This window comes from Salmo trutta, chromosome 37, assembly GCF_901001165.1.
Source record: "Salmo trutta chromosome 37, fSalTru1.1, whole genome shotgun sequence".
NCBI lineage: Eukaryota > Metazoa > Chordata > Actinopteri > Salmoniformes > Salmonidae > Salmo > Salmo trutta.
In genome coordinates, this window is record NC_042993.1 from 33,406,295 (window position 1) to 33,428,307 (window position 22,013).

General features: G+C 42.2%; 1 protein-coding gene across 3 annotated transcripts; it reads right to left on the reverse strand.

The window, feature by feature from the left end:
* Window positions 1-1,403: 1,403 nt before the first annotated feature.
* Window positions 1,404-19,102, reverse strand: LOC115177426 (vascular endothelial growth factor A-A). Of its 3 annotated transcripts, none has more exons than XM_029738174.1 (7): window positions 18,392-19,102; window positions 17,048-17,090; window positions 13,185-13,381; window positions 12,534-12,610; window positions 12,052-12,084; window positions 4,257-4,388; window positions 1,404-3,003 (listed from the first exon to the last, which is right to left on the reverse strand). In XM_029738174.1, the coding sequence occupies exons 1-7, from the start codon at window positions 18,458-18,460 to the stop codon at window positions 2,982-2,984; spliced, it is 573 nt and encodes a 190-aa protein (XP_029594034.1). In that variant the 5' UTR covers window positions 18,461-19,102; the 3' UTR covers window positions 1,404-2,981. The 3 variants fall into 3 exon arrangements, with proteins under 3 accessions (XP_029594034.1, XP_029594036.1, XP_029594035.1); XM_029738176.1 differs by having other exon boundaries at window positions 18,801-18,990; XM_029738175.1 differs by lacking the exon at window positions 4,257-4,388.
* Window positions 19,103-22,013: the final 2,911 nt, after the last annotated feature.

Below are 22,013 nucleotides of genomic sequence, written 5' to 3' on the forward strand. Positions count from 1 at the left end.
TTTATTTTAAGAGAGAGACACTGCTAATCTTTTCTTAGTGGAGGTAGAATGCATGAAATGACATAACCACATAGCCATTGGGTACTTTTGGATTCTAATTAGAGAGGTTCGGTATAAAAATCACAAACCACTCCTGACAGAAAAAAACTCCACTATTTCAGAGATTCTTTGTGAACAATTTGGGTAAATGATTTGAATATGGCACAAAGTCAATGCTTGGTTCTGACATTATTAGGGAGTTTATTTTCCTCTTGTTGTTCATTGTAAGTTATTGTGTTGTGGTGTTGACCACTTAACCAAGGGCTATAGTGCTATAGCGCGATTGTAATGTAAAGGCAATGTTTGCAAAAACTGCATTCATGGTAAACGCTGCATATGTCGGCTCAATCGGAAATGACCTTTCCCTTCAATCACACTATAGCACGGAACCTCTGCGATACACATTGAATCGAAGTGAAAGTGAATCTACCACTTTTTGATGTACATCTGCCATTCATGTACTGTTAAGTATGAATAGATCAAAACCTTTTGAGGCTACTTTTGTTTCAATGTTTATTTTATGGTTTAAGCATCAGTTGGACCTACTCATGCAAAGGACCATGAGACCTAAAATTAAGCAGTTAGCATCCCATTATGCTTAGGGTCATGCTGGGCAGGCCATTATTTTGGATATCATGGCTATGCCCCCATAGGATGACAATGCCTCCATCCACAGGTCACTGAATGGTTTGATGAGCATGAAAACGATGTAAACCATATGCCATGGTCGTCTCAGTCACCAGGTCTCAACTCAATTGAATACTTATGGGAGATTCTGGAGCGGCGCCTGAGACAGCGTTTTCTACCACCATCAACCAAACACTAAATGACGGAATTTTGCATGGAAGAATGGTGTTGCATCCCTCCAATAGAGTTTCAAACAATTATAGAATCTATGCCAGGGTGCATTGAAGCTGTTCTGGCTTGTGGTGGCCCAATGCCCTATTAAGCCACTTTACTTGGGGCGGCAAGTAGCCTAGTGGTTAGAGTGTTGGACTAGAAACCGAAAGGTTGCAAGATCGAATCCCAGAGCTGACAAGGTAAAAATCTGTTGTTCTGCCCCTGAACAAGGCAGTTAACCCACTGTTCCTAGGCTGTCATTGAAAATAAGAATTTGTTCTTAACTGTTTTGCCTGGTAAAATAAATTACAATGTTGGTGTTTCCTTTATTTTGGCAGATACCTGTATGTTGCACTGCATGTATTTTATTGTAGTCTTGTACTTTTATGATGCCTTATCAATTGGCTTAGGAATGATTAATAAAGTAGGATTTTGTTATATTGTTACTTGATCAAATTATTTTAGATTGATCAAAATGTCAGAGGTCATTTCAAAACAGTTAAAAAGAGGCTTCCAAAGAGAACTGCATTTTCTGTTTAATAAAAAACAATATATTTTCTAAATAAATATAGTTAATAGTTACACTAAAAACAAAAAAATATGTTACTATTGTAAAACTGATAATTTTACAGCACCAATAAATATATTAATGTGAAAATATACTACAAATGTGTCTGTACATGATACAACAAACAAAAAAGCAGTTCTGACACGGAAATACGAATAGAATGTTTCTTTTTTCATCAAAGGGCAGAGAGCATCGTCTCCTAATGCTCCTGGTTCCCCACTAGGCCAAGTCCTGTTCTGGCTAAAGTGGGCTGGCCAGAGTCTTAGTCTCTCAGTGTGGAGTTTCCCCAAGCTGACCTGACCAAGGTCAGGGAGACGCCCTCAGTCCTCCTCATGACGTGTCTTCGGGCACTCAAGTGCAAAAACACATGTCCCGACAACAGCCTAAAACTGCAACGTTGGCTGTGCATCTTTTTCACAAGCATGTTTGTGGCAGGGTTTGTTTGTAACAAAGTCAAGACACATGCTACCAGCCTCTCTAGCCCAACAAATAATACAGTATCTCATTTTCAGGAATGTTGAAGTTTATCTTTCTGTTCTTTTTTAAAAGAAACACGTCTACAGTTTCCCATGTTTTCCATGGCCAAACAGATTGGTGATAACATTGCCAGGTGAAGAAGTAAAATCAATATCAACCATAACACTGAATATAAATATATAAATTAAATGCACAGAATAGTGAAAATATTCTAGCATTATAAATTAGATGTACTGTACTAGACAAAGGGATATTATGTAAGTATATACAGATCGTTATTTTTTTCTATAATGGACTATTCTTTAATGTGTGTGTGCAATTATATCTTTGGAAAACAAATGAAGACATTAAACAAAGCAAATAGAGATTATTGATTTTGACAGTGGTGAGTTGAATGCCACTGTTCCTAAGCGGAAGACGGAATCAAGTTCAGTATTCTCTCGTCTCCATACATACCTACGTTTAATATCCCTTTAGAATTATTCTCACACCGAGTCCTATCTGGTATCAGTAGATACAGCAGTGACAAAAACATAACCCCATAGAGGAAGTAGTTCTGCTTTCTGACAGTTCTCTAGACCTTCAGAGGTCTGAGGAGAAACATGTTCCCGTTGTACCTCTCAGTGAAGTTATGGTCACTATTTCTCTTAGTTTTTTATATAGATATATTTAAGATACTCATATCCACAGCAGACCAACATCCAGTGAAGTGTTACATAAAATAAAATGTATTCTGACAAAAACTCAGTCCTATCCACGTGCAGGCCCAAACACCCTGGCAACTAAACATTTGTCCAATTCACACGCCAGACAGTGGCGCATTCGTTCACTTTATAATGTCTCATTTTTTTTATAGCAGCAATACACAATGTCATTGTCCTTTTAGAATATATATATCTTAGAAATATACAACAGCATGTTGTTATCTCAGTCTCTCTCCATCGTTCGCTCTTGCTCCTTCTTTCATTGTAATTTTCAGTCCATCCAGGGAATGCGTCCTCAGGTTTCAAAGTGCCGTGCCAAGAAAATATTCCTTCATTTCATTGTCCCCCTCTCCTCATCTCCTTGGTTTGTCACATCTGTGGATGACAAGACATGACAGACAGTAGGTTAGAAGATGGGCAACAAATCATCCTCCCAGCAGGGGTGTATCCTGGAGCCAATCACATCACCCCAAATGTGGAAAACTCCTGCAGCCCCTCCCTCTTCCTCCCCTGACCAATTGAAATCATGTTGCTGGTCACCCCACTCATGTGTGGCTCTCTAAATCCAGCAAACCGTGTGGGGGGCCCCTAAGGTTCAAAGGTCAGGGATGTATATAGTAGTGTCAAGGGAGGTCACCAACACACGGCCTTGTGGGAGTTTCACCGGAAGCAGTTTTAATCACCGATTAGTAATTGAGTTTAGGGCTACACCTTGTAGGAGTTATGAGTAGGACCATTAGAAACGAGCAGCATGGACACCAGCTCTACATTCACTCAATTAAGAGCCTGTTCGTTCATAGTTAGGAACCAAGGGAAACACTTTCCCTTTGAGTGTTAGTGTCGTGCGTGAGTTAGTTCTGTCTTGAGTCCTGTACTGTGCTGACTTATAAACATGTCTTTCTATTTGTGTGATCAAGACTGGTAGAAGTTTAAAAAACAACAATGGATGCAAAAATTCCCCTCCTACGCAGGTGGTTATATATATATATATATATCCATGTAGCGATGGGAAAGAGATAAGGAGACTATGTTGGGAGATAAGTAGGATGATAAGTGTGGGTCTGAATAAATGGGCATTACTACAGACTGACCCAATATGGTGCGGACTGTCGCACACACGTAAAACCCATCCCCCTACACACATCTTCCTTGGTGCTAGAATTTAGTATATATTATATATATATATATATATATATATATATATATATATATATATATACTGCATTAATTTAAAGGGAATCTAAAGCGAGAAAGGGGCTGTTTTTTGCGTATTGTCTAGTTTAAGTGTCTACCATGCAAAGGGAATACACTATACTAGCTAGATCAAATATACAAATATACTAACGCACAATAATAGAGTCACAGTTCTAACATCAAGGATGATGTTAAGAACAGTATCAGAATATTACGCATGACAGACAATACAAACACACTTACAAGCAAACAGTCCCACACAATTCTCTATACAAACAAAAACATTCTATAAGAAAGTGAGAAGCATGCATTTCTCAGCAGGAGAAAAAAAATCGAGCAAATGACAGAAGTGCAAAAAGGTGGATGGATGTAGATGTGGGTGAACGGAGTAGAGATCAAGTCACGTTGTTTATCATAATATTTCGTAAACAAACCTGCAAGTTCTTTCGTTTAACTCAAGTTGTCTGGACTTGCAGTCTAATTGTGTGAATTTACAGGAGCATTTACAGGTGAGAGGGTCCTGCACAAACAAGCGCTTTCTTCTCTCTGAGCAAGGCTCACAGTGGCTGAAAGGGAAGCAAAAAGGGAGAAAGAGAGAGGTCTAAGCTATAGAGCGTATCCAGCAGAAAAAGGGTGCAGACAGACACAGACACTCATGCACCATCCCCAACCCACACACACAGACAGATAAAGGCCACAGCAGAAACACAGAACACATAGCATTTGCTTCCCAATCCACCCAATGACATGCTCACAAGGGAGCAGCCATCTTTAAAAACCCATCCCTCCCACAATCTGCCTATATTTCCCACTACAATTACCGTACAGACATGCTCACATGAGCGCCACATCTTAATGGGATGTTAGGATGACATTAGGACGATGGTTGGGCTGAGCAAGTGCAGGCTCAAGCACAATGTAAGGATTATAAAATACAGATCAAAGACAATCTAATCATATTAATTTCACTAGCCTAGTTTAAAGTCAAAGTAGATGCCATCGCTGGTGCTTAAAGATGCAGTATCTTTTATGGAGGTGAACATGTGAGATAGGGGGGCATAGACAAACCAAGGACAGAGATAGGGGAGAGCTGCGATGCACCAGACGAGATGAAGCTCAGACGACGCAGTTGGCCGTATTTCTACTAGCTATGTGAGGTCAGATCACGTCTGCGCCATGTTCTAGACCTTCCCGTCTAAAAGCAGGAACCAAGCAACCTAAAGCAGCCCTTTCGGTGTACCACTCAAGGCTACAATAACTCTAACCAAACACACTGAGCCAAGCCTGTCTAGGCATCCTGTGGCTCAGTTGGTAGAGCATGGTGTTTGCAACGCCAGCATGGTGTGTGCAATGCCAGGGTTGTGGGTTCGATTAACATGGGGGGCCAGTACAAAAAAAAAATGCATAATCAAATGTATGAAATGTATACATTCACTACTGTAAGTCGCTCTGAATAAGAGCATCTGCTAAATGACTAAAATGTACTTAAAGTAACCAAACCAATTGGCACTATAGTGGTAGAAATTGAAGACAACAGTGTTGGTCCATCCACCTATCTGCTAAAACAAAAGGCAACAGAGAAAAAGAGTGAACTCCTAGCAGCGTGTAGACTAAACATGGCATTGACTCTGCTGCCATGGATTAGTGAGGGGGTGCTTCATTCTGACATCATCATTACCTGACAGTTCTCACTCACGTCAACTTCACATTACTGCCATGGACTTAAGTGGTGTACACGCCAGACAAAAAAAGGTTTCTTTAAAAAAAAAATGGAGCCTCCTCATGCCAAACTAAGAGGTTTGCATTTTACAAGATAAAAACAAGGTCCTCCAAAATCAAACCAACCATCAAGAGAGACATAGTGCCCATTTGCAGACACGCCACAGAAGAGGCCTCAGACCTCATCATGCCAGTGTCTCTCTCTTTCTTTCTCTTTCTCTTTTGGTCATTGCCGCTGGAAAATAGAGAACAGGGCAAAAGAGAAAAGACACCTATGTGGAGGCAGGGACACTCATACAGAGTTCAATCAATAGAGGTTAGGCCAAAGAGGAGACAATCAATTAAGTCAGGCATCTCCCTTCTAATCTAGTCTCCTAATATGCAGTGGGATCAATCCCTTTTTGAACGTGTGTGTGTCTCAATGTAAATGCGTGTGTCAATGTAAATGCATCCACTGTTGCCTGTGTAAATCAGTCTATGCATATCAAGGGCTCTATTTTCGGCTGGCGTTAAGGCGGCACTAATGTGAAATGCACGTTAGTTTACAATTTCGCCATGTAAAAAAAAAAATTGCGTAGACATTTTCCGGCCCTAACGCCAAATTCGGTCATTTACCCGTCTTATATCAGCACGCTTGCACTCAGATCGGAGGGGTGGAAATATTTTAGGCGTGATCCAAAGTGCTAATTTCAGACAGTGCTGATAGGGATATTTAACACCAACCAAAAGCTGGTTTTAGTGGTAACACAGTTGGTTATGGCATGAATGTTGACAGCGGAAACTCAGCCTATACAGCCGTGAAGCACACTGCCCATATGCGCATGGAACAATAGTAGCCTAATGTGCTTTTGGTGCCTGTATACTTTGCTGGGGTCCAGCAAAATTAAGGCAGTTTATACAATTTAAAAAACATTACAATACATTCACAGATTTCACAACACACTGTCAAATCAAATCAAATTTATTTATATAGCCCTTCGTATATCAGCTGAAATCTCAAAGTGCTGTACAGAAACCCAGCCTAAAACCCCAAACAGCAAGCAAAGCATGTGAAAGAAGCACGGTGGCTAGGAAAAACTCCCTAGAAAGTCCAAAAACCTAGGAAGAAACCTAGAGAGGAACCAGGCTATGAGGGGTGGCCAGTCCTCTTCTGGCTGTGCCGGGTGGATATTATAACAGAACATGGTCAAGTTGTTAAAATGTTCATAAATGACCAGCATGGTCAAATAATAATAATCATAGTAGTTGTCGAGGGTGCAACAAGCACGTCCGGTGAACAGGTCAGGGTTCCGTAGCCGCAGGCAGAACAGTTGAAACTGGAGCAGCAGCATGGCCAGGTGGACTGGGGACAGCAAGGAGTCATCATGCCAGGTAGTCCCGAGGCATGGTCCTAGGGCTCAGGTATGCCCTGAGGCCCCTACTCCACCACTACCACATATCTACCGTACTACATCCATGTGTATGTATTAGTACACACACAGTATGTTATCGTGTGTGTGTGTATGCATGTGTTTGTGCCAATGTTTGTGTTGCTTCACAGTCCCTGCTGTTCCATAAGGTGTTTTTTTATATCTAGTTTTACTGCTGGCATGAGTTACTTGATGTGGAATAGAGTTCCATGTAGTCATGGCTCTATGTAAACTCAGCAAAAGATAATTTCAAAGATAATTCGTAAAAATCCAAATAACTTCACAGATCTTCATTGTAAAGGGTTTAAACACTGTTTCCCATGCTTGTTAAATGAACCATAAACAATTAATGAACATGCACTTGTGGAAAGGTCGTGAAGGCACTAACAACTTACAGACGGTAGGCAATTAAGGTCTCAGTTCTGAAAACTTAGGACACTAGAGAGGTCTTTCTACTGATTCTGAAAAACACCAAAAGAAAGATGCCCAGGGTCCCTGCTCATCTGTGTGAATGTGCCTTAGGCAAGCTGCAAGGAGGAATGAGGACAGCAGATGTGACCAGGGCATTAAATTGCAATGTCCGTACTGTGAGACGCCTAAGACAGCGCTACAGGGAGACAGGATGGACAGCTGATCGTCCTCGCAGTGGCAGACCACGTGTAACAACATCTGCACAGGATCGGTACATCCGAACATCACACCTGCGGGACAGGTACAGGATGGCAACAACAACTGCCCGAGTTACACCAGGAATGCACAATTCCTCTATCAGTGCTCACAGTGTCCGCAATAGGATGAGAGAGGATGGACTGAGGGCTTGTAGGCCTGTTGTAAGGCAGGTCCTCACCAGACATCCCGGGCAACAACGTCGCCTATGGGCACAAACCCACCGTCGCTGGACCAGACAGGACTGGCAAAAAGTGCTCTTCACTGACGAGTCACGGTTTTGTCTCACCAGGGGTGATGGTCGGATGAGTGTTACACCAAGGCCTGTACTCTGTAGCGGGACCGATTTGGAGGTGGAGGGTCCGTCATGGTCTGGGGCAGTGTGTCACAGCATCATCGGACTGAGCTTGCAGACAATCTCAACGCTGTGCATTACAGGGAAGACATCCTCCTCACTCATGTGGTAATCTTCCTACAGGCTCATCCTGACATGAACCTCCAGCATGACAATGCCACCAGCCATACTGCTCGTTCTGTGTGTGATTTCCTTCAAGACATGAATGTCAGTGTTCTGCCATGGCCAGCGAAGAGCCCGGATCTCAATCCCATTGAGCACGTCTGGGACCTGTTGGATCGGAGGGTGAGGGCTAGGGCCATTCACCCCAGAAATGTCCGGGAACTTGCATGTGCTTGGTGGAAGAGTGGGGTAATATCTCACAGCAAGAACTGGAAAATCTGGTGCAGTCCATGAGGAAGAGATGCACTGCAGTACTTAATGCAGCTGGTGGCCACACCAGATACTGACTGTTACTTTTGATTTTGACCTCCACCTTTGTTCAGGGACACATCATTCCATTTCTGTTAGTCACATGTCTGTGGAACTTGTTCAGTTTATGTTTCAGTTGTTGAATCTTGTTATGTTCATACAAATATTTACACATGCTAAGTTTATTTTCAGCAAACGCAGTTGACAGTGAGAGGACGTTTTTTTTTTGCTGAGTTTAGTACTGTGTGCCTCCCATAGTCTGTTCTGGACTTGGGGACAGTGAAGAGACTCTTGTGGCATGTCTTGTGGGGTATGCATGGGTGTCTAAGCTGTGTGCCAGTAGTTTAGACAGACAGCTCGGTGCATTCAACATGTCATAAATAAAAGTAGTGATGGAGTCAATCTATCCTCCACTTTGAGACAGGAGAGATTGACATGCATATTATTATTATTAGCTCTCTGTGTACATCCAACTGCCAGCCGTGCTGCCCTGTTCTGAGCCAATTGCAATTTTCCTAAGTCCTTTTTTGTGGCACCTGACCACACGACTGAACAGTAGTCAAGGTGCGACAAAAATAGGGCCTGTAAGACCTGCCTTGTTGATAGTGTTGTTAAGAAGGCAGAGGATTGCTTTATTATAGACAGACTTCTCCCCATCTTAGCTACTACAGCAGCAATATGTTTTGACCATGACAGTTTACAATCTAGGGTTACTCCAAGCAGTTTAGTCATCTCAACTTGCTCAATTTCCACATTATTTATTCCAAGATTTAGTTGAGGTTTAGGGTTTAGGGAGTGTTTTGTCCAAATACAATGCTTTAAGTTTTAGGAAAAAAAGAATCCTTGCCACCCACTCTGAAACTAACTACAGCTCTTTGTTGAGTGCTACAGTCATTTCAGTCACTGTAGTAGCTGACGTGAATAGTGTTGAGTCATCCGCATACATAGACTCAAAGTATAGCCTCCCCTCCTCTCAATGAAAGCTTTTTCCCCCAAGACTGTCGATACAGGGTTTGGCTCCTGACACCGCTTGGAAATAAATCTTAAATCACCAAAGCTTTATTCAAATATAAAGTTTGAGAGGAGTAAAACAGTGAGCTGACATTCCCTTTTTATCTATAATAATATAATATCCACCCGGCACAGCCAGAAGAGGACTGGCCACCCCTCATAGCCTGGTTCCTCTCTAGGTTTCTTCCTAGGTTTTGGCCTTTCTAGGGAGTTTTTCCTAGCCACCGTGCGTCTACACCTGCATTGCTTGCTGTTTGTTTTAACCTGGGTTTCTGTACAGCACTTTGAGATATCAGCTGATGTAAGAAGGGCTTTATAAATACATTTGATCTATGCATTGTAGGTAGGCCCACATTATTTTAGTCATGCGGTCCCATTTTGGATGTGTGTAAACCCCCCTCCGTGATGTAAGCCACGTGTCATGCCCATCATGAAACGAAAGATGAGAACCTCGTTGAATACCGGTGAACCTCGTATTTAGAAGTTATCTGTAACAATTGTCTGTTTTCCGTTTCATATGTTCAAAACCCAACCCCTCCCTTAGGCCTACAACAGGCTGGTTCAACAGCAATGCGTTTCTTTTTATCATGCCAATTTGATGATATCATTACGTTACAATTATTTATTTATATTGTTTTTCTTTTAATGTTACTGGTTTTATTTGTTTTGTTTAGAACTATTCATTCTCTTTGTAGGCCTTATCAATAATGAATTTAATATTGCTTATTGACAATGTTTGTCATGTCTGTGCTCAGCTATAATGCAATTTACAGTAGGCCTAGCCCCTATCCTATATGGGAATGCTATTTAAGCCTTGCAATTACTTAGAACAATGTGGACTGCAAATGGGATAAAGTTAACGTATTTAGCAAAGATAGATCTTCATTTTGTTACTTCGTTTCTGTAAGCCATTTTAAAAAAACATAACGGACTCACATTGGAATTGGCGTTTATTCCAAGTCAATGCATAAAATACTGTAAATACACAACTTTGAGCAACAACATATTTCGCCATGGAGCACGTTCTGATTGGCCAGTGAGGGGCCAAGCCTCGACACCCACAACTAGTTTCTTCATCAACACCCAGCCCTTTCGCGCCAACACCATCAAGTGCGCAGATAATTGTAATAGTGAAAATAGCTCAAATATTTCTGACACACCCTTGAACCTACAGCGCTACCGCCTGCCCTTAGATTTATAATTGAGTTAGGTTTGTTAAAATAGAGCCCCAAGTGTTGGTCTAGAGTATTATGTACAGTATGCATTTGAGTAAAAGAGTGAGGGTGTGTCTGAGCTCATGAATAGGCAGTCTTTTTCCTGCACCCTACCCTGGCCTGGCTGGGGTGAGCTGTCTGCCTACGTGCTGGGTGACAGGCAGAGGTGTGTGTGGCACAACGCGAGGACAAGGCTCAGCTCAGCCCCATTACAAACGGATTTGATTTAGCCCTCTCAGGTAGCTAACATGATCCCATCTCTCCTCCACTGATCCATGAGGTTTTAACCCTGCGTGGTTCTTATCCAATTAAAACAAGGGACATCCTCTGATGTGCCAGCTGCAGCTGAGGTGGCTAAGACATATATACACACACACACACACACACACACCCTTGCATCAACACTGACAGTCAGTTGGTTTCCCTCCCTCCACACTGCCTGTAACTAACCACGTCCACTGCGTCTCCGTCTCCAGGCTCATCCACTATTTACTATTCTAAAAATAAAAATGGTTTAACTGAATGACACCTGTTGCAATGATTACACTGTGGAAGTAGCCACGAGGGCCGAGGGTCAGGCTTGAGCAACTGAAACTAAGAAGAAGGCTGCTGGACAGCCCGGCCAGTTGCGGGTGGTCTGGCGCTAGCGAACTACCTCAACCCAACTGTTACAGCCGCAAAGTAAAGCACTAAACCGACCGCCATAAAACAAACAGAGCCTGGCAGGAAGACAAACTGAAACAAACCCAGTTTAAAAAAAAAATCACTTCTCTTATCAGCACCAGCAAAGATAGAGGAGAGAGAGGCTGTTTTTTCCATAAGGTGTGCTGCTAGTCCTCTAACTCCCACAAGGCGTGAAGGGAACACGGAGAACTAGGCCTCTACCTCCCCTCCATCACTATTTAAAAAAGAGAGACAGGGCTATGTGGTGCGGTGTAGGAGCCTATGAGGTGCTGATGATCCCAATCACTAGTAGAGAAGGCACCCTAACACTTCCTCTCACCACTCTTTAAAATGATTGACTCAATCCTATCAGCAGGAGTAGGGCAGCTGCTGACTTCTCAGTGCAGCAGGGGTAAAAGATACTGCAGCTTCACCGTTACTATTAGCATTAGCGTTAGCGCTACCCCACATGGTCGCTGGTACCACAGTGTCCAGCTGGCTGCTTCTCATCTGCATGTACAGTGGCCAAACAACATGAGGAATACTGAATACTTATTGGTTCGGGAGGATTAGGCCCCAGCCTTCTGTGTTAAGTTACAACGTCTGTGAGAAAGGGATGATGATTGGTTGGGAAACTGGTCAATCAATATATTGAGATATTTTGGGGCTGGCAGAGCTGTTTCGACCATTTGAATATCAGAGTGGGAGTCAAACGGAACACAGAAAGCTCCCTCCCCTCATCCCACAAATAACTCAATAACAACGCAAAACGTGTACTTACTTTTCTTTCTTTGCTTTAACTTCTGGCTTTGGTCTGAAATTAAGAGGAAAATAGAGAACAAAACATTTAGCTTTATATTAAAGGCCCAGTGCAGTCAAAAACATGATTTCCTATGTTTTATACATATTTCCACACTATGAGGTTAGAATAATACTGTAAAATAGTGAAAATTATGATAATGCCCTTTTAGTGTAAGAGCTGTTTGAAAAGACCGACTGAAATGTCAGCCTGATTTGGTGGGATGGAGTTTTGGCCTAAATAATTAGTTAATAGACCAATAAGAAAGAGATTTCCAAATCTCTCTGCCAATAACAGCTAGTTTTCAGTTTAACATTTTAATTGAAAACAATCACAGTAAGGTACTTAATTATTACCAAGAAATTATTTGATATTGAGATAAAAACAGCTGCATTGGACCTTTAACCAGTAAGCAAAAAAACATTGAAGCCTGAAATCATTATAGGCCTGAGAAATATTCTTACCTGCATTCACACTTTCGATGTTCTGTGAAACTTAACAGAAAATGATGTTGCGATACTCTCTGTTTCACCTGTATTACCTGTAGAGAAACATAAGACATTAAACATTAAAATTCACATTGAAAAAGGGTTTGTAGTCTCTTACTTGGGTCAATCCCCCCCGCCCAAACGAAATTCCTCCGCCGCAACATTACTACCTCAGAGATTCTTATTGAGTGATTGCTCTGACCATTGACAAAGTGGTCACAGTCTGGCCACTAGCTGACCACTAGCTAACCGGTCGGTGAAGACAGGGCGACACCATAGCCAGGCATGCGCTGTATCACATTCCTATAGCTTATTCCTTTCCACCCTAGGCTCATGCCAACAGTAAGTCCTGACTCCTGACCGTGGCCAAGAGAGACTTCAACCTTATAAACAGGGGCGTAAACAGGGTTCGCAAGGGTAAACAAAATAGCTGACATGCCAGGCCCCTGCTGCTTCACTTTTTCCATGGGACAGTGAGAGACGCAAAGCGAGCGAGAGCGAGAGAGACAGAGAGAACCAGTGAGAAAAGCAATGGAAGAGAGAGGGGGTTATAAGTGATATGAGAGAGAGAGGGGTGAACAAATCCCCTGTTCACCGGTCCCGGCGAGAGTTGGAGTTGGCGCTTACCTCCATGGTAACATTTTTTGTTTCCGTGGGGACACACTCGAGCGCCTCGTCGTTGCAGCATCCGGCGCAGCGCATGAGCACCACGCACGAGGGGATGTAGGTGTGCTCAATCTCATCTGGATACTCCTGGAAGATGTCCACCAGCATCTCCCGTGTCCGACACATGCTCTTGTTATACACGTCCATGAACGGGACCACTGCAGGAGGAAGAGCAGAGGGAGAACATCAGTACTGCTTCCTTCTCATCCTCACTGTGCCGTAGATAACTGTCAGTAACAGTAAGATTCCTTGAGGAGAAGACAGTAACATCAGTGGCAAACCTACCACAAAACTGCTACACTGTAAAGAACAGCACATCCATCCTCTCCACTTAGTAAAACTCTCCGATGCATTCTCTTTCATCCTCCTTTCCTCGCTCATTCCCCAGTTGTGTCCCTTTTTCTCCTTTATCCTAACTCTCCATGCCTCCTCTACTTCCTAGAATATCCCATCTGCTCTGGTTCCGTTTGGCAGTGGAAGAGAGTACTTGTGTGCCTTTGTGGTCGTCAAAAGGTACAGGCATTTGTTTCCTGAGTGGTTCCCATTGCTAAAGCCAGCTTAGCAGATAAACAAAGCCACATATATATGGCTTCAGATGTAACAAAGCAGACAATTGTGCTGACAAGGATCTTAATGTCCCCCAGCAAAATAATGTCAAACCTGCTCATGTGCTCACAGCTGTCTAAAGCCCACAACAGATTCAAAGCCACACACAAGTACAATTACAACACATCCACACGTTTAAGCTACACGATAAAAACTCACTCACAGATGCCATATACAGTTGAAGTCAGAAGTTTACATACACCTTAGCCAAATACATTTAAACTCAGTTTTTCACAATTGCTAACATTTAATCCTAGTAACAATTCCCTGTCTTAGGTCAGTTAGGATCACCAGTTTATTTTAAGAATGTGAAATATCAGAATAATAGTGGAGAGAATGATTTATTTTAGCTTTTATTTCTTTCATCACATTCCCAGTGGGTCAGAAGTTTACATACACTCAATTAGTATTTGGTAGCATTGCCTTGAAATTGTTTAACTTGGGTCAAATGTTTCAGGTAGCCTTCCACAAGCTTCCAACAATAAGTTGGGTGAATTTTGGCCCATTCTTCCTGACAGAGCTGGTGTAACTGAGTCAGGTTTGTAGGCCTCCTCGCTCACACACACTTTTTCAGTTCTTCCCACAAATTTTCTATAGGATTGAGGTCAGGGATTTGTGATGGCCACTCCAATATCTTGACTACGTTGTCCTTAAGCCATTTTGCCACAACTTTGGAAGTATGCTTGGGGTCATTGTCCATGTGGAAGACCCATTTGTGACCAAGCTTTGACTTCCTGACTGATGTCTTGAGATGTTGCTTCAATATATCGACATACTTTTCCTTCCTCATGATGCCATCTATTTTGTGAAGTGCACCAGTCCCTCCTGCAACAAAGCACCGCAACAACATGATACTGCCACTCCCGTGCTTCACGGTTGGGATGGTGTTCTTCAGCTTGCAAGCCTCCCCCTTTTTCCTCCAAACATAATGATGGTCATTATGGCCAAAGAGTTCTATTTTTGTTTCATCAGACCAGACAACATTTCTCCGAAAAATACAATCTTTGTCCCCATGTGCAATTGCAAACCGTAGTCTGGCTTTTTAATGGCGGTTCTGGAGCAGTGGCTTCTTCCTTGCTGAGCGGCCTTTCAGGTTATGTCGATATAGGACTCGTTTAACTGTGGATATAGATACTTTTGTACCTGTTTCCTCCAGCATCTTCACAAGGTCCTATGCTGTTGTTCTGGGATTGATTTGAACTTTTCGCACCAAAGCACGTTCATCTCTAGGAGACAGAACGCGTCTCCTTCCTGAGCGGTATGACAGCTGCGTCGTCCCATGGTGTTTATACTTGCGTACTATTGTTTGTACAGATGAACGTGGTAACTTCAGGTGTTTGGAAATTGCTCCGAAGAATGAACCAGACTTGTGAAGGTCTACAACTTCTTTCTGAGGTCTTGGCTGATTTCTTTTGATTTTCCCATGATGTCAAGCAAAGAGGCACTGCGTTTGAAGGTAGGCCATGAAATACATACACAGGTACACCTTCAACTGACTCAAATGATGTCAATTAGCCTATCAGAAGCTTCTAAAGCCATGACATAATTTTGTGGAATTTTCCAAGCTGTTTAAAGGCAGTCAACTTAGTGTATGTAAACTTCTGACCCACTGGAATTGTGATACAGTGAATTATGAAATAATCTGTCTGTAAACAATTATTACTTGTGTCATGCACAAAGTAGATGTCCTAACTGACTTGCCAAAACTATAGTTTGTTAACAATTTTTTTTTGGAGTGGTTGAAAAACGAGTTTTAATGACTCCAACCTAAAGTTATGTAAACCTCCGACTTCAACTGCACATACAACCCACAATTCATCAGATGCTGACTAACCCTAGCCATCTCCATCCCAGAATAATCCCCCACCCTCCATCCTATGGACTGGTTTCCCAGCGACACCGTCCCCCAGGTCATCCGAGCAGCCCATGACCTCAGGATGTGCGGTGCCAGGGTTCACCTCTGACATGTGACCCCCGGCAGCCCACCCCTTAATCAGTCGGCCTGGTCAGTTCCCACCTAATGCAACAACAACATCCTGAGACACCACTGCCTGCCTGTCGTAGCGGGATCTGTTACTCCTTCTCAAACCATGCACCGCTGCTGCTAGCCCATGGATGACTTGCCTTGTCAGCAGATGCGGTGTCCATACCTCCCTTTATCCCTCCCAGCACCTGCTCTCAGAGGAGAAGCCCAGGCCCTGGCCAGGCCAGCCTGTAGGGGGAGAAAGGCTGTCTTGTCTGTCTGTCTGGCTCGCTGCCATAGACAGGAGTGTCTCCGTCTACAGCCCAAGGTCACCAGCCCAACACGTCTCCCTGTGCTGTTCTGGCTCTGCGGAGCCCCACAGTCTCTCTCTGCACAGCTGCTGCTTCACACTCTGTCTAGCAGAGTTCTAGTACCTAGGCAACATTTGTTTTAATGTGATTGTGTGTGTGTGTGATTGTGTGTGGGTGTGTGTGTGTGTGTGTGTGTGTGTGTGTGTGTGTGTGTGTGTGTGTAATGAAGGTCAGAAGCCGCTAACAGGTGTCAGAGAAGAGGAAGGGAGTCGCTGCCCTTGTGCTGTGAATAACAAACAACCACAATTCAATTCCTGTGTTTTCTCTGCTGATGGCCAGTCCCTGATGCATGACAGTGAGTAACCTGTCTGTGTCCACTATTGACCAACATGGCTAACCTTGAACACAGCTAACAAGTGAAACACACTCTGTCACTGTCAATAAACAAACATAACCATGCGTACAATCTGACCATATGTTTGCCATGTGACCAAATCACAATAAGAGGAAGAAAAAGGCTAAATAAAACATGAATTCAGCAGTGGCCTTGAATTCATGCAGTAATCTTGTCTGTTAACATATACCAGCCTATTTAGATCAGACACACTTTTACTGTAATTCCAAAGTCCCAAGTAACGCCTTTCACTCAGGGACTCACCACTAAGACTTCATAATAGCACCATGGGGTCCTATATGATACCCATCTTCTCTCACTGATAGAGAGGGAGCATTGCTACAATGTAAATATTTTGTTATGTGCAATAGCCAATTTGTCAAAAACTTATTTTCATTGAAGGCCTAAACTTGAAAAAGTATTTTCTGTGAAAATTCCGATTCAGAATATGTCCACTAGGTGGCTATTCACACACCAAATCCCCCAATAAGGGTAAAACACTGAGAAGAAAATATTGCACTTGTAATACATTTGTACATTCAGCACTTACCATCATTTTTACTCTTCTCCCCGTCCTTGGGTATGTGGGCTGTCTGTAAAAAAAAAAACCAGGTAAGCCCATTAGAGCAAGCGTGACGTCTTAGCCTATGTCATGCACATTCTTTTATATGGCAGGCTATGCATCACGTTGTGAAAAAAGGCAATGCAGTTTTGCCTCCCTGAATTATGTATACATCATTTCCATAATGTAACTGCATGCACAATCATTTTTTTTGGTATGTCCTTAAGCCATTAGCTTATTATACAGCAATAACTCCAATACATTCCCTCCTTATGACAGCTAGCCGACTTCATTGAATATTTTCCCGCCCATGGGCAAGTGCAGAGGGAAAATGGCATCACAGCAGTGCTTCAAGTCACGTTATCACCGGACGTGGACTGTTGCAATAGCTCTTCAATGTTGCGTGAGAAAGAAGCCTATGTCATTTTATAGATGAACGACTGAGACGGGTTGCCCGTTGTTAGCGTTTACAGGTTATCGTAAAGATTTTTTTAGCGAATATTTGTTATTAACAAGGCCTAAGTTTAATATAAACGGGCTATTGTTAGCCTTAAGTAGGGAGTGAAATACACGTTGACACGTTATACTTTCTGCGAGCCAGCTAGGCTATTCGGTTAGGGGCCAACAGGTTTGCGCTAGTCCTTGCGCTCTCAATAGACAGGACGTCTGGACTTTGCTTTTCATTACAGTAGACTAGCCTACAAACGAGAGCAAATACATTGCCAATATTGGAATCAACCCGCTGGACACACACGTCAATTCAACCTCTATTACACGTTGGCTCAATGGAAACAACGTTGGTTCAACCAGTGTGTGGCCAGTGGGTGTAGTGACATTATGTTGTCGTGATGTTATTCAATAGGAATCCAATTGAATTAAATCACGACAATAGTGATTTTGGATGATGATAGTGTAATGAGGCAACTCGTTTCACTTTTACGTCACTCAAAATTCCGATTTTGCCGAGCCTACTATTTTGTTGACATTAATGCCGGGTGCATTGTGCATTTTCAAAAGTTATAATGATAATACAAATAATAGCCTAATTATAATAGAAAATACAGCGTTAATTGGAATAGGCCTATGGCACTTTTTCCCAAAAGGACCAAAATGCATGTCAAACGTCAGGATTAACAATTCAAATGTGACATAAAATCTCTCATTAGGCCTATGATTTACAGAAAGTGAATACATTGTAAGTGGCCTACACACCTAGCAGCAAGTGACGAGGTTGAGCGATAAGGGCGATCCCCTCATTAATGAAACATGAACAGCATTGTATTCCTAATTCAAACGCATCTGATGCCCCTCCGATTTAAATATAATTCTCACCTTAACTGCATAAAAATGAAGCTGAAGCAGCGCTGCAAATAATAATTGTACAAAACTGCCAATGTTCATGATTGTAATTCCGAGGGTGAGTGGTACAGTTGTACTAAAATTTCAGCTGTCGTTTGGATCAGACACAATAATAAAGAAAAAAACACAAAAAAACCGCAACAATTTCTTGATAACTTGGTTATAGTAAAATCAAATCCATCCAAACATAGCAGACGTGCCACCTGAGAGGAATCCTTTTTTTTCGGATTGCAACCGCCTCTAAGGAATCTCAGAGAATAGCCCCAAAGAATGGTAACATCCAAAATGCGTCGGTCATCCGGAGACTTCCAAGATTTCTATTCTACATCCACATTAGAAACCCCATAATGGACTGAACATCACCGTCCTACTATCTGCTCACCAGGATGAAAACTTTCACCAACTTCTGAAAGCAACTTAACGCACTGCCTTCACTGTGTGCAAGCGGCGGCTGAGTTATAACAACATTGATCACAGTAAGTGAGGGTGAGCGTTTGCCTATGCAACAGTGATCCGTTAGCGATCCTCCTTGAAACGGTCTCCCTTTCCTTTGTCTTGCTTTTTTAAATGTCTTTTACTCTGACTTTGGGTTTGGACGTCCAGGCGCAGAATAAGGAGATCTTGTCATACACCTCTGTTTCTCGCTCGTTGTAGCGCGTTTACTGTTCCACGATCGTCAGCTATTGCGTTTAGCAATCGGACGTGTCGACTGTAGGACGTCGTTTGCGCTCATTGGTTAGATCCCCAATGTGGGCGTTACTGGTTGGTGGCGAGGGGTGGTGGGCGCGCTCCCATCAAATATTTAACAGTGATGTTCATATTGTGCGATTTGGTGAGTGCTTTAAGTCACAATTTTGATGAAAAATATAATACATGACACGTTTAAAATGGTAAGTATTAAATGGCCAATAGTTAGTTGTGTTGTTGGTGCATTTAATGGTCTTTTGTGGCCTTTTTTCTTTGCAGCTTTTGAATCATTCATCATTGTGATAGCCATTTACCATTTTGTGGAAATATTGGAATTGACATGCTTCTTATTTTTCAACCAAAGGTTTTTGTATGTTAAAGTATTGGCAAGAGTTACCATAAACAATGTGAAAATACCCAATTAGAAGCAGGCCAGGCCTATACTATTGCAGGAATCGCTTTTGCACCTAAAGTTAACTTCCAGCGCTTGGAGGTGGTTGTGCACACATGTTTTTAGTTGATCAGTTAAACAGAGATTGTAGCCTATATTGGACATTAGAGATGCCTGGATCTCTAAAAGGATACAGAGTACAGTAGGTGAGGATGTTCAGGTATAAAAGAGTGGAGAGGGACTTGCCTGGGCTGTATAGTGTTTTGCTTTTGTTGTACCACACACACGATGCTGAGTTCCGGAATCATAAAAGGCTCATTCCATAGCCTCATTATCATAGCACTTTCTAGGTGCTGAAAGTTGCAAGAAATTATCCTTATTAGAAAGTAAGTCAAACTTTAGAAAATGTCATTATGTTCAAGTGAGAATGACACTTGTGTTCAGGTGCGCTTTAGGAAGCTCTTAGCTAGGCATGGCTGAGCCAACACAATCAACTGAAACATGTCAGATTCTTGACTTGCGTGGACATATTGTTTGATATTGGAGGTCTTGTTTCAGCATTTAAGCATTCCAAAAGCACAATTGTTTTTGGTATTCATCCTCTTTCATCTGTCATGTAAATCAGAAGAGAACAAGTCATACATATTCGATAATTGATCTTTATGTGTAGGGAAGATGGAATGCCTGCTACATATTTGTTACACGAGGAATTAATTTAATAGGGGGACTGCATGAGTCTGTACGGATGGGATATCTCTCTCACACACACACGCACGCACGCATGCACACACATACACACACAGAGAGAGAGTGAGATACAGAGAACCTCCATCCTCTCTCGCTTCAGTTCTCACACACACAGTCCCGCTTTCCCCAATACTGCCCCTCAAAACATACTCTCACTAAGACACACTCAATCTCAAAATACACACATAATATCCATATCCTCTAAATCCCATCTCCCCTGCACCAACTCCATCCCTTTGTGGCCCAGTAGAAACGTGCATGTTCCCCATTCACTATAACATTGTACCACTATTACGCCATCACAGCGATGGGTCACTGCTCTCTCTCTCGAACACTGCTTTAGTGGAGGCACTCCACATAGTTTCCATGGTTTCTGACCTCTCCAATCCCTCACCTCACTCGTTGTTGTCTTTTCTCCTTTCGTTCTCATGTAAGACAGGATCCATAGCGAGGACAGCCCCAGGGCTGAGGACCTTGTTGTGTTGCTTAGCTTCCTGAGGCTTCTAAATGAGTTTAAATATCGAGTTAATGAGAGTATAGCAACTCTGTCCACATACCCATACACAAAGCGTTTCCCATATATGGATAAGTTTGTAGTGTTTTAAAAGTAACCTTTAAAAAATATCATATTTAGATTTGTGGAGACAGAACAAATAGACGTAATAGTATATTTCCAACTATGGGAAAGTACAGTTATTCAAAGTATGACTGACATTCAAATGACTATTGTAGAGCATAGAATGGTTTTGTGACCAATGGTTAATGAGCGAAGGGTGAGGCGAATAGAAATACTCCACATGCATACCATTTACAAACACTCACACAAAGATTTACCCATGAAGCATGGGTTTAGATATATCCTATAGGATATGTAATCGATATAAAAAGGGTGTATCTGGCACCATAGCATATTGCATTCATTCTAATATACATATTCTTGACATGTCTGCTTTCCCTCAGATTTTCCTCTATATTTCCTGTGAATGGGAGTTGTCATTGTCTGTGATGGTTACATGTGAATTTGGTCTGAATAGGCTATATTACTTGTCACCCAAATAGAATCCCAATAAAAGTGAAGTTTTATTCACTCTTCTATGGGATGATTATGGTTTGACCGGCAAGTCACAGGTGCTAATGTTTTTTCACCCTCTGTTCATTGAACTGATACTGTTAACCTGTAGAGGACACTGTGGAGTCATTTGACTCATCATTTATCAGTGAAATAATATGATTTTACAGCAGACAAGAACATATTTGCACTCAAAACGTGTCAATAGCAAGAAAAGGTACATTTCGCTCTGTTCACATGCTTGGGAGTAATTATTTGCTAGAAGTCAACCCTTGTTCTTTCTCTCTCTCTTTCGCTCTCCCTCTCTCTCTCACACTCTCTCTGTCTCTTTCTCGCTCTCCTCTCTCTCATGTCCATTTCAAACTCAATGCTCACTGTAAGCACACTGTATCATCAGCATTATAGCCACATCTCATATATGCTTAATCCACTATACGATTAGATGTTACACTTGCTGAGGGAATCTATGAAAAGTAACTTTCTATATGTCTTTGACAAGGAATCTGAGCCCTGACCCCCTATGTGTGGGTACATATTGTCCCATCTTAGATGTCTTGTCTAACGGTCTCAGACCTGTTTGTCAAGGTCCCTTCTCCCCTTTTATTTTCTGCCATGGTTATAAGTCTGTTGCTCTTTTTATTACGTATTTGAGAGATTCAATAATCTATGAATTTGTACCAGAGTAAGACACTGATAAACTC